Here is an 18,754-nt window from a genome sequence, read left to right as displayed (position 1 = left end):
GCAAGGTGATTTGAATGTAAGTGCCTATTTTGCAAAATTAAAGAACTTATGGGATGAACTCCAAGTTGTTAGACCTTTGCCTACATGCAAGTGTGAAAGAACATGTGATTGTGGATTACTGGAGACTCTGCAACAACAATTGGAGAATGACAATTTATCTGTTTTTCTGAGGGGTCTTAATGAGACTTATTCTTCTGTCCAATCTCAAATAATGATGACAAAACCGTTACCTACTGTTGATGAGGCCTTCATGATGGTCCAACAACAAGAAAGAAGGTTTAATGGTGGGTTGATGGGACTACAAGTCCAAGAAGCAGGCAGTATCATGTTCACTCAAGGCAATAATGCAAGTTTCAAGAAGTTCTATTCCAACAGTAACAAGAAGCCTATCTGTTCTTATTGTGGCTTCACTGGACATGTTGCAGAAAAATGCTACAAGAAGAATGGTTATCCACCTGGATGGAAGCCAAGAAATAGGGCTGTTGGTACTGCTAATCAGGTTACAATCAACACAGATGATCAAGGCCCTAATGGGAATGATGGCTCTGTCACCTTGAGTCAAGATGAATATAGAATGATCAAACAGCTTCTTCAGAGGGATAGTGTGGTTCATCAATCACCTCTGAACATGACTGGAGGAGTGGCACCCCAAGCCAACCTGATTGCAGCAAACTTTGCTCCCAATCCTCAATTGGAAGGTAATCATCCTAAACCTTCTCTTGAAAGTAAGGATAATTGGATACTAGATAGTGGGGCTACCCATCATGTTGTCTGCCACCATGGTCTATTGACAAATGTCAAAAGAGTGCAAGGTATGTTTGTTGAGCCACCTAATGGTAACAAAGCTGACATTACACATATAGGATCTGTACATGCTGATAATCTGGTCCTACAAAATGTGTTTTGTGTGCCTGCAGTCCATTATAATTTGGTTTCTGTGAGTGTATTGATTAAGACTTCCAAATGCAAGTTGTTGCTGTATTCTGATCTATGCACCATACAGGATCAGGAGTGTGGGAGGATGATTGGCTTGGCTAGATTGCAGAAAGGCCTATATTACCTTGAAAAACCAGTGTTTCCTGGTTCTGATGGAATAATACATGTTAAGGCCAATGCTTGTAACTCTGCTAGTACTTGGCATGCTAGATTAGGACATTGCTCCCATGGGAAGTTGAAACAACTCCCTTTATCAGATGTAGATTTGAAAATGAATAAAAATGATGTTTGCAATATTTGTCACTTGGCAAAACAGAAAAGATTACCATTCAGCACTAGCATTACTGTTTCTGATGATTGCTTTGATTTAGTCCATATTGACATCTGGGGACCATATCACACACATACCATGTATGGACACAGGTATTTCCTGACTATTGTTGATGATTATAGCAGGGCCACATGGGTTTATTTACTGAGAAGCAAGGATGAAGTCAGGGGATTGGTTCAGGGCTTCTGTGCTCTATCTGTGACTCAATTTGGAAGGAGGATCAAGTGTATAAGAACAGACAATGGACAGGAGTTCAAGATAAGTAAATTCTATCAAGAGAATGGCATAGTTCATCAGACAACATGTGTTTACACCCCCCAGCAAAATGGTGTAGTTGAGAGAAAGCATGGTCACATTTTGGCAGTAGCAAGGGCCCTTAAGTTTCAAGCAGGACTGACAGATGTTTTTTGGGGAGATTGCATATTACATGCTGTATATATCATCAACAGGCTGCCCTCAATAGCCCTGCAAGGTCAGGTTCCCTATCAGGTTCTTTTCAAGAAGGCACCACAATATTCTCACCTCAAGATCTTTGGGTGCTTAGCCTATGCTGTAATGCACAAGGGACATCAAACCAAATTTGCACCCAGAGCCAGAAGATGCTTATTTCTTGGATACCCCAATGGAACTAAAGGGTACAAGCTTTATGACATGGACACCAGGGAAGTTTTTCTGTCAAGGGATGTAATCTTTTATGAACACATCTTTCCTTATGAAGCACCAAATCAGATCAGTGAGCAGTTCCCTCAAGGACTAATTTTGCCAAGTGAAAATGTGCCTTTGGAAGACACTACTCCACAGAGAGTTATTCAAAGAGAAGATAGAAGAGAATGCATCAATCCTCAAGGATCATGTGACCCCATACTTGAGGCCACTCAGAACAGTGCTGAATTGCAGCAATCTGATCCTAATCCAGTTCAGCCTAGAAGGTCCACTAGACAGGTATCAAGACCTGCCTATCTTAGTGATTATGCTTGCAACCTGCCTAGTGTTAGGACTTCTCCTCACACTCTCTCAGCAGTACTGTCCTACTCTCAGCTATCTCCTAAATTCAAGGCTTTTGCCACCAACATTCTCAACATTCAAGAACCTAAATCCTACAATGAAGCCATTAAACATGAATGTTGGAGGGCTGCTATGCAGGCAGAAATATATGCTTTACAAGCAAACAATACATGGGAAATGACCACTCTTCCACCTTCTAAACAATCAATAGGGTGTAGGTGGGTCTACAAAATTAAACACAATGCTGATGAGACAGTAGAAAGGTGCAAGGCAAGATTAGTTGCTAAAGGATATACTCAGACCTGTGGAATAGATTATGTTGACACTTTTAGCCCAGTGGCAAAAGTCACAACCATCAGAACCTTGATTGGTGTGGCAGCTACCAAAGGATGGGAGTTACATCAGCTTGATGTAAACAATGCCTTTTTGCATGGTGATCTTAAGGAAGGGGTCTACATGACCATCCCTCCAGGCTTTGTTCCTGAACATCCTGGACAAGTTTGCAAGCTTAAGAGGTCTCTCTATGGATTAAAACAAGCAAGTAGGCAGTGGAATGCTAGGCTATCCACTGAACTAGTCAACATGGGATTCAAACAGGCAGTATGTGATAATTCTCTTTTCACCAGGGGCTCTGGTGATAAGTTCATTGCCCTCCTGGTATATGTGGATGATGTGATCTTAGTTAGCAGTGACAGAATGCAGATCCAACAGATCAAAGAGCATTTACATTCAGTTTTCCAAATCAAGGATTTGGGGACCCTGAAATTCTTCCTAGGATTGGAGGTGGCTAGGAATCAAAAAGGCATATCCTTGACTCAAAGAAAGTATGCTTTAGATTTATTGCAAGATGCAGGATTTCTTGAGAGTAAACCTGCAAAGTGTCCCATGGTTCAGACTAGCAAATTGTCTAAAGATGATAGTGAAGCATTAGAAGACAACACTCAGTACAGAAAGATGGTAGGAAAACTCCTATATTTAACCATCACTAGACCTGACATCTGCTTTGCTGTGCAGCAGTTGTCTCAATTCTTGGACAAGCCTACTGTTCTTCATCTACAAGCTGTCCACAGAGTACTGAGGTATATCAAGGGTTGTCCTGGACAAGGTCTCTTCTTTCCCGCAGATTCCAACTTTAAACTTAGTGGCTTTGCTGATTCAGATTGGGCTGGATGCCCTGACACAAGGAAATCCCTGTGACTGGCTTTTGTGTATTCTTGGGAAATGCTTTGGTATCCTGGAAATCCAAGAAGCAAAACACCATATCTAGATCATCTTCTGAAGCTGAGTATAGAGCTCTTGCTCTTGCTGCCTGTGAAGTACAATGGCTATACTATCTTCTTGAAGTGCTTGAAGTTCATTTAGGAGAAGCAGCCATATTGTTTTCTGATAGCAAATCTGCTATTGCTATAGCAGAAAATCCAGTTCTACATGAGAGAACCAAACATATAGAAATAGATTGCCATTTGATAAGAGAGAAAGTTCAAAGAGGGGTCATCAAGTTGTTGCATGTACCTACAGAACATCAGACAGCAGACATCCTAACTAAGCCTTTACAACCATTGTTGTTTCACAGATTTGTATCCAAGCTGGGGCTCCATTCTATATACACTCCAGCTTGAGGGGGGGTATTAGAGTATTAAGATGGCAGTTAAAAGTTAGTTAGGATATTTTCAGCTCATTTGGCTTTGTATATAAGGTAGCAGCTTGGCTTTGTAAACAGACTTCCAAGTTCATCAATGTAACAGTACCTTCTTCCTAATTCCTTTTCTCCTTCCCTCTTTCGATTCTCTTTTATGATATCTCGCGCGGGGGATGGGGGGTGTGCAAATCAAATTCCAACTAGAAACAAGATAAAAAAGGCTTGAATGCGTGTGCGCTTCTATTAGAAATGTCTAATTTTAGCGAGAAATGACTTCCTAATTTTTAATCGGTTCAAGGCATGCAATTTCATTTCACTCACTCAATTTCCATTATGAGATCGAGCACAAGTGAGATATTAAAGGGAATCCATTTTTCCATTCTATGAGATCGAGCACAAGTGAGATATTAAAGGGAATCCATTTTTCCATTCCATCAAGATCTGAATCAGATTTCGAAGTACCAAAAACATCCAAAGGTACCTATATCGAAATGAAATAAGGATGTTCCTTTTTACAGTGTGCTGATTAAACATAAAAGAAAGATTACACTAAAATAAAAAGACAAAGAAAAATAACATTATTATTAAGTTTAAAACAAAAAAAAAAAAAACAAAAAAAAACTCCAAGCATATCATATCAAACTAGCAAGGGAAAGAGGATTTGTTTTTATCAAGGTAAACTCTCTGTCAAGTGTCCATCATCATTTTGATAAACAAGAAAAGAGATTATTTGTTGGACTTGCATGGTTCTCACGTGTAGTCCTCCTGCTGAAATTAGAGGCTTAATTGAGGATGATGCTTCTGGTGTGGCGTGATATGTTCAATCCTTCTGATGCATTGTATTGATTCTTGGGTAGCCCCCTTCCAGCTTATATAAAAAAAGAAAAGAGTTATATATAGTAGAGAAATATCAATATTATTTAAATTTAAAACATAAAAGTAATATCAAGTTGAGATTACTCTATGCGTCACTTTGGTCACACTCCTGCTCTCTTTTTATTTTAACACACATGCCATCAAATTTCTTCACCCCGACATGTAGAACTAATTTGAATTTATTTCAAAAGTCTCATTCACAAAGTTGGACTCAGGACTATCATATATTGACTCAGGCTCAGAGTTGGAGTCATCCTCAGAGTAGATATTATACATAGCTCCTGTCAATCATTTCAATAAACAAGAAAAGAGATTTAGTAGGACTCTTGACACACCAAAAGCATTTTGCATGTTTTGTCTACAATGTGTTCAATGCAAACTTAGTAATAAAATATAACATTTTTCTTTAAAACATAATCCTAACTCTATTATGTACCATCCAAAAGAAGGTGATTTGTACATATACTATCATGAGAGAAACGATATGAAAGCCACATCCTGGATGTATAAAGCTATATGTTTTGATGAAAGTTTTATATGACTGACTCATAATATAACTCAATCTTGTATTCATTAATATTGTACAAACATGCCAATTTAAACACTAAGTCAAAAATGATAATGAAAAAATTAAAGTGAAGAATTAAGTTAGTTAATTTCACTTACAGTGCATCTTGACATTGAGTTGCTCGTTTCCTATATCCCATGCAGATTCCTCAATGTCCCTCACCCAACTTCTAACCGTGGAATTGCAATTTTTCACAACGATTTTTTTCAATGTTAAAACATCATCAAAATTAGAAGGCATCAGTAGTAACTTCTCACAGCATTCCAAATGTAATTGCTCAAGGCAAGGAAAGGACTCAACAACACAACTAATATTCCAAATTTCAATATTAAGAAAAAATAATTGGAGGATTTTGAGTTTGCGGAATATGGTTTCCTCCTCCACATTCCATATTAAGCCCTCCTCAAACTTGCTATCGAATAGCATTAGGCTCTCAAGATTTGGAAGCTGTGCAATTATTGGAATTGCATACACCGAGAGAGTAATCTTATCCAAATGTATTTCCTTAATACTTGATGGAAACTTGCGGAGTGGAAAACTTGCATAATTACTGAATAACTCAAGACTTTTAAGATGATGGAGAAAATCAATTTCAGGAAAGCCTTCAGAACTTGAGACCTTACAACTCAATTCTGTGAAACATGGAAGCTTTCTCAATAAATCTTCATGCAGTGGAGTAAGAGGACATTGCGATTTCCAGGTTTGCAATTCTTTTGAACAAGCAGGAATTGCTTCAATCATAACTGATCTTGATTTCTCCATGCAAGACTTATTGCATCTCACACCACCAGTAATAATCATGTGTCTCAATGTACTCATATTCCCCAACAAAATTGGGAAATGCACCATATTTGAATGCAACTTTAATGTTAGCCATTTCTGTTAACCAAACAAGAGGTTTTAATAGGACTCCACGCACTAAATGTAGATCGAAATGCATTATTTAAAGCAATTTGCATAAGCCTGGCTAGTATTGGTCAAAGTACGTACTTAAGAATTAAGTTCATGTACTGTATGATTAGTCCCAATCAAAGGCCACCACTCAAATATTTTAATAAATTGATTAAAATGCCTAAAGTTTATAAAATAAGTTAAAGAATAGTGATCAATGTTCTTTAATTTTATACCGTATAAATATAAAGCTAGAAAAATTAGGCTAAATGAAATAAGAATGTTTCTATCTTTGCTCTAAAATGCATGGTTACGTTGCAATTGCTCGTTTAATTTTGTACAATATTTAATTTAGTATTATCGAATAAATATATTTCAAAACTATAATATCAAAAAAATTTAAAGAGTAATTTTTTTTTTTAAATAATGAAAAAGCAAGAGCTGGTTTGATTGTATACGTAATATATGTAGCAAACAAAATTACGTAGTTCACAAGTTGTTACGGGCTAATAGCCTACTAATATGATATAGAAGTGTCAAGTGATAACAAGTTGTAATTAAGTAGTTCACACATCAAACTGGTTTACAGCTCACAAAGTCTGACAATCACACTTCTTTAATCAGTTCCGCAATTTGATCAACTCTTTTTTGTAAACACCCTGTCTCTCGATTACCTGTCAACAATTTTGAAAAACAAATGAGTAGGACCCCATGCACAACACCAAAAGTAGAAATGCATTTAATTGATTCTTGTGTGTGTATGTGTGTGTGTGTATATATATATATATATATATATATATATATATATATATATATATATATATATATATATATTGTGTGTGTGTATTGGCTTATTGCTTTAAAAAAAAATAAAAATTTATGAAATACAATAATTTTTATTTTTGAGTAATACTGACTTTGTTACAATGCAGTATCTGTTTATAACTACTTTCTCAACCTATTGAGATACAATAATTTTTATTATCATTAAAAAAAATCAAATTATCATCTTTCTAATAGTTATAATAGATATTAGAGTGAATTGAAGATAAGAAGTCTGCACATTTCACTTACTTGATATAACCTGGACATTAAGTTGCTCATTTCCTATGTCTCGTGCATCTTCCTCAATTTTTTTCACTGAACTTTCAGTGTTATGGCAACTACGCACACTCAGTAGTTTCAATGTTAAAATATCTACCAATCTATAAGGCACCTCACGTAACTCCACACAATAATCCAAAATTACTTGCTCAAGGCAAGGAAAAGACTCTTCACTACAAATATTCCAAATTCTAATATCAAGATGGTCTAGTTGGAGGTATTTTAGTTTGTGGAATTGGGTTTCCTCATCCACATCCCATTCTAAACCCTCAAACTTGCAACATCTTAGTATTAGAGCCTCGAGATTGGAGAGTTGTGCAATTATTGAAATTGCTGACACCGAAAGAGTAATACCCACCAAATTTATTTCCCTAATACTTGATGGAAACTTGCTGAGTTTAAGATCATTAAGAAAATGTGGATTCACATGGTTATGTGGATCACGATAGCAATTATTGTATAACCAAAGAGATTCAAGATGATGGAGAATGTCAATTTCAGGAAATGAAGATGTTGGCGAGACCAGACAGCTCAAATATTTAAGATGGGGAAGCTTCCTCAATAAATGCTCATCCCTTGTACTCAAACAAGTTTTCAAATCTAAGACTTGTAAACCAGAATTTGTTTCAATAACGGGAGTTCGTTTTGTTGGGCATGAATCACAATCATAGTGGTGGATAATCATATGTCTCAAACTTTTCAGATTCCAAAAATATTTTGGCAAATGCAAATCCTTGTATGAAGTCAACTTTAATGTTATGAGACCTTCAAGATTTTTCAGTGACAATGGTGAGACAGAACCACATCCACATAGATAGAGAGCTAGGTATCTTAGATGAATTAGTGAGTTAATTTCAGATAAAATTAATTTATCCACACCAATGAACTCTAAATCCAAGATTGTGAGCTGTTCAAATTTTTTGGCAAACCATGAGCCATTATAAACCTTTACAGGTTCGTAACCGTACATTACCAGTGGAGCATCACCTTCCAAACTGATGTACAGTACATTTGAGTAACCCAAAAGTGTGTGGATAGAAGAATTCCATGGTACCAATTCATTAGGAGTCTCATCATTATTATAACTATATCTATGGAAAGATATTCGGTGTGGAGTAAATTCCAGAGTTGGATTCAACTTATCTTCCATCTTAATTACGTGCAAGAAATTTTCCTCTTTAACTTTTGCTAAGCAAAAATCATGTACAAAATCATGAACAACGCATGATAAGATGCCACCATCGTACTTCCTTTCAGAAACCATTACTAAGTTACTGCCAACCAGATGCTTCAAGCAAGACTCTGCCGTGTCTTCTACTCTCTCCCCCTCCTTAATGTCTATGAACCCTTCAGATATCCATAGTTTTGTTAGATAGGAAACTTCAATTCTTTCATCCTCTGGGAATGCTGCAAAGTAAAGTAAGCATGGTTTCAAATGATCTGATAAATACTTGTAACTAAGCTCTATCGCGTCATTGCTCCGTATTCCCTCTCTAAACTCAGCACATGAGTTTAAAGTAAGAAAAAATTCTTGCCACATTTGCTCACTCTCTTCAACTCCTCCCACAAGCCCGGCTACCAAACCAACTACCAACGGTAGCCCCCCACACTTTTTAGATATTTCTTTACCAATACTTTCAAGCTCTTTAGGACATTCATTCCCTTTAAATAACTTCACTTGCAATAATTCCCAACTCTCATCAATAGTGAAGAAAGGAAGACGACAAATATGTTTGGCATCAGAAACCACACTTTCTTCTCTGCTTGTTAAAACAATTCTACTTCCATTGTCACATGAGGGAAAAACTCTACTTAACTCTTCCCATGCTTCAACACTCCAAATATCATCCAACACTATGAGATATCTCCTTCCCATCAAACTTTTGCGAAGCTCTTCAGCTACATTGCCAATCTCTATCCCCCTACCACATACTTGACTGTATATTTTGTGCAACAAGTCCTTGTAATCATATTCTTGAGAAACTGTACACCATGCACGGTTGTCAAAGTAGTTGGCTACATTTTTCTCCTCATACACTCTCCTAGCCAGAGTTGTCTTTCCCAATCCACCTATGCCTGCAATTAAAACAACTTCTCTCTCCTTTGATCCATATATAAGCTGATTTATGATTGTTTCTGCTTCCTTCTTGAAACCCACAGCTTTATCAGAGTTGTTTGGCATCTTTCTAATCTCAAATACGTTGTATTGTCTCTAGAATTATAGGGTTTGGTTAGAAATATATTCAAAAGAACAAAGTAAGGAAGTGATAAAATTTGCACCATGCTATTAATAAGTTTCTACCCAAAATTTGAGTTGATAATATCCTTTGCTTTATCGCCCCTTTTTTTGACTAATTTTTACATTTTTATCCTTAAATTTATTACATATTAAATGAATATTTAACCGGAGGCCGGAGAATCAAATATATAATAAAATCCATGTTAAAGAAAAAAAAAACTGCAAGTTTCACTACTGGAAATTATGAAATTTTCGACCACCCGAAAATGATCTTAAATCAAGTCGAAAGCCTTGTTCCGACCACTTTTGATGTCCGGAAAAACCTTTATTGCTATTTCCGACCACTTTTTGGTATCAACTTGATTTAAGATCACTTTCAGGTGGTCGGATATTTCATAATTTTCAGTAGTGTTTTTGGTATGTAATACTCCGTATAAAATAAGGATTTCTACTATACATATTTTAAAATTCTACTCCTTTACTTCTATTTTTTCACGTGACAAGTTATTTTTATAATGTGAGTCCATAAAAAAGTTTCTACATTATGAACTTGTAGAAAGGAGTAAAAGTTATAAGTAAAAAAGGGGATTCTACCAAATATTTTTCTAAAATAAGTAACTATAATAGCAAACCCAGGGCCCTCTTTGGAAGACTCAGATATGCCATGATTAGAGACCTCGTAGTCCCAAAAAGATGTATAATTCATCCACCCAAGATTTTACTTTTCAGGAAGTATATATAAATGTATCTTTTAGAAAATAAGCTACCATAAATTGGGAAACTTTATACAGTATGTATTAATAATTACAATTAGTGTTTTATGGGAACTGAAGTGAGAATTACACATTGTGAGAACTGAACTTTGAGTTGATTAAAAGAACTAACTTGTAAAAGCTAAGATTATAATTTGTCCAAAATTAGATAAAGATGAAAGGAAAGAATCCTCAGATTCGAACTAACCAACCATTCCTAAGCTAATTTAATGAACATTACAGAGGCAACTACTTGTCTATATACAACAGCAAAAACTAAGCAAACAAGTGAGGAAATAAATAACTTCACTACCAATTTAATAAGAAAAAGGATCAAATAAGCACCTAAACTTTACCTCAAAGGTCAATTAAGTCTCTAAACTTTAAAAAAGTACAATTAAATCCTTAAACATGTTAAATTGGGTCAATGAAGCTCAAAAATCGGTAAATGACCTGTTATTACATGTCATTTCAATTTCGGCGACGGACTCCGGAGACCGGCACCAAAATCTGATGACGGTCATCAGATTCCGGTCATCTTCCACCGGAGAAGGTGGAAGACGACCTGACGGCCGCCCTCTCCACTGGAGAAGACAACCAGATCTGGTCGTCTTCTCTAGTGGAAGACGACCGGAATCTGACAACCATCGCCGGATTTTGTCGCCGGTGGCCAGAATACGTCGCCAAAATTATAGGTCATTTATCAATTTTTGAGCTTTATTGACCTAATTTGACATGTTTAAGGGTTTAATTGCAATTTTTAAAAATTTTAGGGACTTAATTGACATTTGAAGTAAAATTTAGGAACCTATTTGACAATTTTCTCAATTTAATATTATATTTCAAAATAGACTTACCTCTGATCTAATCTGTAAGTGAATGGGCAGATAATTGAATTTCAGAGCGACTATCCAATATATATCTTTAAGAACACTGCAGATTACTTGAAGTAGAAAAAAGGGAAAGAAATGGAGATCAGAGAATAAACGAGGGAGAAATTAAGAATTATATTTTATGAGAGTTTGATTTTTGGTGCTAAATAATTGAGGGGAAGACTTTATTTATTCTTATGATAATAAAATACTTTAATTAACTTGACTAAAATTCATAGCAACAAGAGCTTACCAACCTTTTGTAAGTGCGCACAAACTTTAATCTCAAGATGAACACTTTGATCGAGTTGATTGAAAGAAGTAACTTGTCAAAGATTACAATTTGCCTGAAATTAGATAAAGATGAAAGGAAAGAATCCTCAGATTCGCACTAACCATTCATAAACTAGTTTAATGAACATTATATTACAAACCATTTAAAAATCGACTTACCTCTGATCTGATGATCTGTAAGTGAACTGGCAGAGAAATGAATTTCAGAGAAGAGAGAGCATTTGGTAGAAGAAGTGATTCATATGAAAAGAGATGGCTAGTGATAATTGAGGGAGAAATCTAGGCTTATATATATTTTATGACAGATTGATTTTTGGTCTGTAGTGATTGAATCTTTGGGTGGAAGACAAGATGCTTTTAGCCCATGTGAAGCCTCAGAAGATGATGTTCAATCTTTTGGTCTTATTTGATATTTCTTTTTTTGGGTAATTAAAAATACCATTTGTGGTGGGTCCAAGTGATCACATATTCACATGATTCAATAATTCTTGCTGGAGCTGACATGACTCAAATATGCTCTTATAGTCTATATCTGTAGTTTTTTTTTTTTTTTTTGGGAGTTTTTTCAAATCTAAAAATTAAAGGTTGAGTTTGAAAACGGATGTGATTTTTTGATTTTTTTGTTTTCTTCTATAAGTTCAACACTTTTGTAAGGTCCATTGGTTTTGAAATTGAAACAAAGAAATTTGTCTTTCTCCTCATGCAAACGTAGCCCACTTAAGAGAAGATAGCTTATGTGGAGGAGAGAAATGGATGGAGAAAAGAGTTGGATAACTCACTATCTCTTGCAAATATGATTTTTTGTGGGGCTCGTCAGAAGAGGGAAAATGGAAAGGAGAGGTTGGGTTCAATCGTTATATCGTGGACCATGGTCCACAAAAAATGGCTTCGTTTATTTAAATAAAGAAACTGATGTCATTACATATTAACGGAGCCCGTATTTTTAGTGTGTTAATTACAACATGAAACTACAGTGTATCTAGAAACACAATGCCAAGCACCTTGTGCTCAGATGACATGTAGTGACATCTCCCGTGTGAGAGGTCATAAGATTAAGTCTCAGTGGAAGCTGCAGTGTATTATGAAACGGATGCCTTTTATCCATTTATTTTTATTATAAAAGAAATGACGCTGTTTTGAACCATGGTCCACGGTATCAATCGTTATGCGTTGGACCCGTGTCCAGCATGCTTGCTGGACACGGGTAACAGTGCCTAACGGCACTGTTATCTCCTTTTTTTTTTTTTAAAAAAAAAAAAAATTCAGACCGCTTCGTTATAGGAGTATATGTTCATAATTTTATTACTATATTATTAATAACTGTACATTCATAACTCCATAACTGTACGTTCATAACTCTATAACTGTACATTCATAACTCCATAACTGTACATTCATAACTCCATAACTGTACATTCATAACTCTATAATTGTACATTCATAATTTTCGAAGCTCTATGTTCACAATTTTAGAGCTCTATGTTCATAATTTTATCACTATTTGTTCATAATTGTAAGTTCATAATGTTAGAGCTTTTTGTTCATAATTCGATCAATAACTGTACATTCATAATTCCATAACTGTAGATTCATAATCTTATAACTGTAGATTCATAACTCCATAACTGTAGATTCATAACTCCATAACTGTACATTCATAATCTTCGAAGCTCTATATTCACAATTTTAAAGCTCCATGGTCATAATTTTATCACTATATATGTTCATAATTGTAAGTTCATAATGTTAGAGCTCTGTGTTCATAATTTCATAATTGCATAACTGTACATTCATAACGGCATAACTGTACATTCATAACGACATAATTGTACATTCATAATCCAAAAAAAAAAAAAATAATAACGCCGTTAACGGCAAAACGCACGCGATTTTTTTTTTTTTAACTAAATGACGCGTTTTTTTTGAAAAACAACGTCGTTTTGGGCTCGTGTCCACAATTCACTGTGGACACGGGTCCAGGGCATAATTTGCCCCACGGTATAATTTGCCCAAATTTGTAGTCCAATAACCTAAATGTCAAAAATCGACAAAGCCCAAAAGAATGTTGGGCTCACAGGGCCAAACCCAAACTGCAATCAAATCCCATTATTCCAAGTTCAATGGCTTATTTGCATCTTATTCTAAGTTTTTATAGGAGATTGAGAAATAAATAACATTGGCCCTGTTTGGTAAAATAGCTGTTAGCTGATAGCTGTTAGATATTAGCTGATTGTGTTAATTAGTGGGTATAAATAGTTGATAACATTAGCTGATTGTAGAAAAGTGTTTGGTAAATTAGCTGTTAGCTGATAGCTGTTTGGTATAATTTTTTTTTTCAAAAAGCTAATTGAAAAAGTTGCTTGGAATAACTTTTTGAATTTTAACCTTTTGGAGTTGCAAAAAGCTAATTAACCAAACATTTATATTGATATTTTAACTAAATCAAACAATTAATAGTGGTCAAATTTTAACAATTACATTTACCATCTGATTTAAAATAAGATTTATAGTAACCCCATAACTAGCCATTAAAACTGAACATAACACTCGCGGTTACGTTGTTAATTCTCATAAAAATAAAATAAAATATAATTATAATTAATTATTGAATTGATCAGAATTAGCAAAGTGTATCTGAAAGGTAAATCTAGACCGCAAGGTGAATAGAAAGGTTACTCAGCTAGATCAGACTGCAAAATAACAAACCAAAAGGTTCAAGACTGAATGGTCACCTTCCAACTGATCCAAAAAAAAAAAAGAAAAAAAAAAGAAAAAAAAAAAGCATAGGGTTCAAGACTCAATGGTTACACTCCTGCTCTCTTTCTCGTCCTTCTTTCTCCTCTTTTTAGTTTAGCGCACATGCCATCAAATTTCCTCATCCCAGTAGGTACAACTAATTTGAATTTATTCCAAGTCTCATTCACAAAGTTGGACTCACGCTCAGAGTTGGAATTCGGATTCACGTCGGCTCTACCAACCTTTTCAATAAACAAGAAAAGAGATTTAGTAGGACTCTTGACATACCAAATGCATTTTGCATGTGTTGTCTAGAATGTGTTCAATGCAAACTTAGTAATAGAACATAACATTTTTCTTTAAAATATAATCCTAACTCTATTATGTACCACCAAAAAATAAAGTGATTTGTACATATACTATCATGGGAGAAACAATATGAAAGCCACAGGATGTAAAAACTCATGTTTTGATGAAAATCTTTATATGACTAACTCATAATATAACTCAATTTTGTATTCATTATGTTGTAGAAATTAAACATGCCAATTTAAACACTAAGTCAAAAATAATAATGAGAAAATTAAAGTGAAGAATTAAGTCAGTTAATTTCACTTACTGATTATCTTGACATTGAGTTGATCGTTTCCTATATCCCGTGCAGATTCCTCAATGTTCTTCGCCCAACTTTCAATAGTGGAATTGCAATACTCCACAACAATCTTTTTCAATGTTAAAACATCATCAAAACTAGAAGGCATCAGTATATAGTTCATACAGTATTTCAAATGTAATTGCTCAAGGCAAGGAAAGGACTCAGCAACACAACTAATATTCCAAATTCTAATATCAGGAGAATCTAATTGGAGGATTTTGAGTTTGAGGAATTTGGTTTCCTCATCCACATTCCATTCTACACCCTTCTCGAACACGCAATGAAATAGTGTTAGAGCCTCAAGCTTGGAGACTTGAGCAATTATTGAGATTGCAGACACCGAAAGAGTAATATTCTTCAAACGTATTTCCTTAATACTTGATGGAAACTTGCTGAGTGGAAAACTTTCATATTCACCGGATAACACAAGAGTTTCAAGATGATGGAGAAAGTCAATTTCAGGAAAGCCTTCAGAACTTGAGACTGTACAACTCAAAGTTTTGAGACAGGGAAGCTTTCTCAATAAATCTTCATGCATTGGAGTCAGAGGACATCGCGATTCCCAGGTTTGCAATTCTTTTGAACAAGCAGGAATTGCTTCAATCATAACTGATCTTGATTTCTCCATGCAAGACTTGTTGCATCTGACACAATGAAGAATCATATGTCTCAATGTACTCATATTCCCCAAAAAAATTGGGAAATGCACCATGTTTGATCGCAACTTTAATGTTATGAGACACTTAAGATTCCGTAGTAATAATGGTGAGACATCATCTGCATCATCATTTCCATGTACACCTACCTTGAGAGCTAGATACCTTAGATGAGTTAGTGAGCTAACTTCCGACAAAAATGATTGGTCCACAAAGATTGCCAATAAATCCAAGATTGTGAGATGTTCAAAATTTTTAGCAATCCATGAGGCATTATAAAAGGCTGAATAAAGACGATGGAAAACCAAAACTGTGTGAAGAGAAGAATTCCGTGGTACCAATTCAAAAGCATTATTATCAGATGTCAAATGCATATGAAAACATATTCGTTGTAGGGTAAAATTCAGAGTTGGATCCCACTCCTTTTCCGTATTAATTATCTCCAAGGATATTTCTTCTCTAGCTTTTGTTAAGCAAAAGTCACGTACCAAATCATGAACCCTGCATGATATGAAGCGACCATCATACTTCTTTTCAGACACCATAATTAGATTACTGCTAACCAGATGGTTTAAGTAATCCTCTGCCTCATCTTCTACACTCCCTTTCTCCGTCATTCTTATGATGAATCCTTCAGATATCCATAGTTCTATTAGGTTCGAAACTCTAATTTCTTCATCCTCTGGGAATGCAGCAAAGTAAAGTAAGCATGGTTTCAAATGATATGATAAATACATGTAACTAAGCTCTATCGCATCATTGCTTTGTATTCTGTCTCCAGATGTAACATGTGAGTTTAGAGTAAGAAAAAACTTACGCCACATGTGCTCACTCTTTTCAACTGTTCCAAGATGACCCGCTATCAAACCAACTGTCAAAGGTAATCCCCCACATTTTTTAGATATTTCTCTTCCAACATTTTCGAGCTCTTCAGGACATCCATTCCCTTTAAATAACTTCACTTGCAATAATTCCCAACTCTCATCAATAGTGAAGAAAGGAAGACGACAAATATGTTTGGCATCAGAAACCACACTTTCTTGTCTGCTTGTTAAAACAATTCTACTTCTATTGTCACATGAGGGAAAAACTCTATTCAACTCTTCCCATGCTTCCTCACTCCAAATATCATCCAACACTATGAGGTATCTCCTTCCCATCAGCCTTTTGCGAAGCTCTTCAGCTACACTGTCAATCTCTGTCTTGTGGCCACAAACTTGACTATATATTTTTTTCAACAAGTCTGTGCAATCATATTCTTGAGAAACAGTACACCACACACGCATGTCAAAGTGGTTGACTACATTTTTCTCCTCATACACTCTCCTCGCTAAAGTTGTCTTTCCCAATCCGCCCATGCCACTAATTAAAACAACTTCTCTCTCCTGTGACCCATGAATAAGCTGATCTATGATTATTTCTTCTTCCTTCTTGAAACCCACAACTATATCATTATCTGGATTAGAGATGTTTGGCATCTTTTCGATCTCGAAAAGCTTGTATTATATTATGTCTACAATTACAAGGTTTGGTTAAAATATATTCAATATTTTTCATCAATCGGAATAAAAGAACAAAGTAAGAAAGTGATAAAATTATTAGAGGCAAAGCACTTAATAAAGGACGTGACGAAAAAAGAAGAGTGTCGCCACAGAGAATATATACATTAATATTAAAGTTTTTACTTTTTAGTCAATATATGTATAAATGTATCTTTTATAAAATAAAGTTCTATAGATTGAGAAACTTTATACAGTAATAGATAATTACAAATAGTGTTTTATGGGAATTGAGAATTACCTTTGTAGTGTGTGTATATTTAGGGATCTCCAGATGAACACTTTGAGTTGATTGAAAGAACTAACACTGTGAAAGATTATAGTTTGCCTGTATTTTTCGGAAATTAGACAAGGATGAAAGGAAAGAATTCTCAGATTCGCACTAACCAATCATTCATAAACTAATTTACTGAACATTACAGAGGCAACTACTTGTCTATATAATCTCATTATTTCAAAAACGACTAACCTCAGCTCTGATATGATTGATCTGTAAGTGATGGGGAGAGAAATGAATTTCAGAGAGACTATCCAATATCTTTAAGAACAATAGCTGCAGATTCCTTGAAGTAGAAAAAGGGAAATTAAAGTTTTTTACTTTTTATGAAATATAAATGTATCTTTAAGCAATAATTGGGGGACTTTAGTGAGAATTACCCTTGTAGTGTGGATATTTATTCTTGTGATAGATAATAAAATACTTTAATTAACTTCACTAAAATTCATAGCAGCAAGAGCTTACCAACTAACCTTAAATCTCAAGATGAACACTTTGTTCGAGTTGATTGAAAGAAGTAACTTGTCAAAGATTACAATTTGCCTGAAATTAGATAAAGATGAAAGGAAAGAACCCTCAGATTCGCACTAACCATTCATAAACTAGTTTAATGAACATTACAAACCATTTCAAAATCGACTTACCTCTGATCTGATGATGACTGGCAGAGAAATGAATTTCAGAGAAGAGAGAGCATTTGGTAGAAGCTAGAAGTGATTTATATGAAAAGAGATGGGTAGTGATAATTGAGGGAGAAAGCTAGGCTTATGTATATTTGATGAGAGATTGTTTTTTGGTCTGTAGTGATTGAATATTTGGGTGGAAGACAAGATGCTTTTAGCCCATGTGAAGCCTAGAAGATGATGCTCAATCTTTTGGTCTTATTTGATACTGTATTTTTTTTTTTTTGGGTAATTAAAAATACCATTTGTGGTGGGTCCATGTGATCACATATTCACATGATTCAATAATTCTTGCTGTAGCTGACATGACTCAAATATGCTCTTAGAGTATCCACACTAAGGGGAGAATGTGGAGATAATGTCATATGCTTTCTTTTGAATGCGATGAATAATTAGTGTGAAGAAGAAAGAATGGTGGGAAGAATAGCTCTGCAAATATGGAAAGCATAGGAATAAAAAATAAAAAAGAAAGATCACATGCTGTTCGCGTTTGGCGCACAGCATGGCACAGCCGGGCGCGTGCAGTGCACGCGTCAGGCGCGCCTGACATACTTTTCTTTTTATTTTTTTCTTGTTTTTTGATTTTGATTTTTATTTTACTAGTATTTGCGCCCATACGATGCACGGAATAAATTTGTTGTAATATATTAAGAATATTTTGATCGATATATAATTATTTAA

General features: G+C 35.1%; 2 protein-coding genes across 3 annotated transcripts in view; both read right to left on the bottom strand.

The window, feature by feature from the left end:
• The window catches only part of LOC109175712 (putative late blight resistance protein homolog R1B-14), a 33,514-nt gene extending 15,375 nt beyond the window's left edge, over positions 1-18,139 (bottom strand). The window contains exons 1-8 of the mRNA XM_019325046.1: positions 18,035-18,139; positions 17,864-17,933; positions 17,583-17,676; positions 17,355-17,441; positions 15,333-17,067; positions 11,138-11,149; positions 10,913-10,922; positions 9,101-9,108 (exon numbers count right to left, since the gene is read on the bottom strand). Of these exons, the coding sequence (XP_019180591.1) occupies positions 9,101-9,108; positions 10,913-10,922; positions 11,138-11,149; positions 15,333-17,032 (1,730 nt within the window). The 5' untranslated portion in view covers positions 17,033-17,067; positions 17,355-17,441; positions 17,583-17,676; positions 17,864-17,933; positions 18,035-18,139. The remainder of the gene's footprint in view (positions 1-9,100; positions 9,109-10,912; positions 10,923-11,137; positions 11,150-15,332; positions 17,068-17,354; positions 17,442-17,582; positions 17,677-17,863; positions 17,934-18,034) is intronic.
• LOC109175713 (putative late blight resistance protein homolog R1B-16) lies at positions 6,719-11,843 on the bottom strand. 2 transcript variants are annotated; one of them, XM_019325047.1, is made up of 5 exons: positions 11,667-11,842; positions 11,471-11,560; positions 11,199-11,284; positions 7,321-9,562; positions 6,719-6,920 (listed from the first exon to the last, which is right to left on the bottom strand). In XM_019325047.1, the coding sequence occupies exons 4-5, from the start codon at positions 9,530-9,532 to the stop codon at positions 6,853-6,855; spliced, it is 2,280 nt and encodes a 759-aa protein (XP_019180592.1). In that variant the 5' UTR covers positions 9,533-9,562; positions 11,199-11,284; positions 11,471-11,560; positions 11,667-11,842; the 3' UTR covers positions 6,719-6,852. The 2 variants fall into 2 exon arrangements, with proteins under 2 accessions (XP_019180592.1, XP_019180594.1); XM_019325049.1 differs by lacking the exon at positions 11,199-11,284 and having other exon boundaries at positions 11,667-11,843.
• Positions 18,140-18,754: the final 615 nt, after the last annotated feature.

The sequence above is a fragment of the Ipomoea nil genome, unplaced genomic scaffold (assembly GCF_001879475.1).
Source record: "Ipomoea nil cultivar Tokyo-kokei standard unplaced genomic scaffold, Asagao_1.1 scaffold0688, whole genome shotgun sequence".
Classification (NCBI taxonomy): Eukaryota; Viridiplantae; Streptophyta; class Magnoliopsida; order Solanales; family Convolvulaceae; genus Ipomoea; species Ipomoea nil.
Note: the sequence above shows the minus strand (reverse complement) of the source record. Positions and strands in the feature narration are given on the sequence as shown.

What these genes read in the sequence shown, in the direction of transcription:
- LOC109175713 (XM_019325049.1), bottom strand. Translation starts at nt 9,532, where the DNA reads ATGCCAAACAACTCTGATAAAGCTGTGGGTTTCAAGAAGGAAGCAGAA. An exon ending in TAATGTCCAGGTTATATCAA is followed by an intron (nt 6,921 to 7,320) that starts GTAAGTGAAATG and finishes AATTGTTGACAG; the next exon opens with GTAATCGAGAGACAGGGTGT.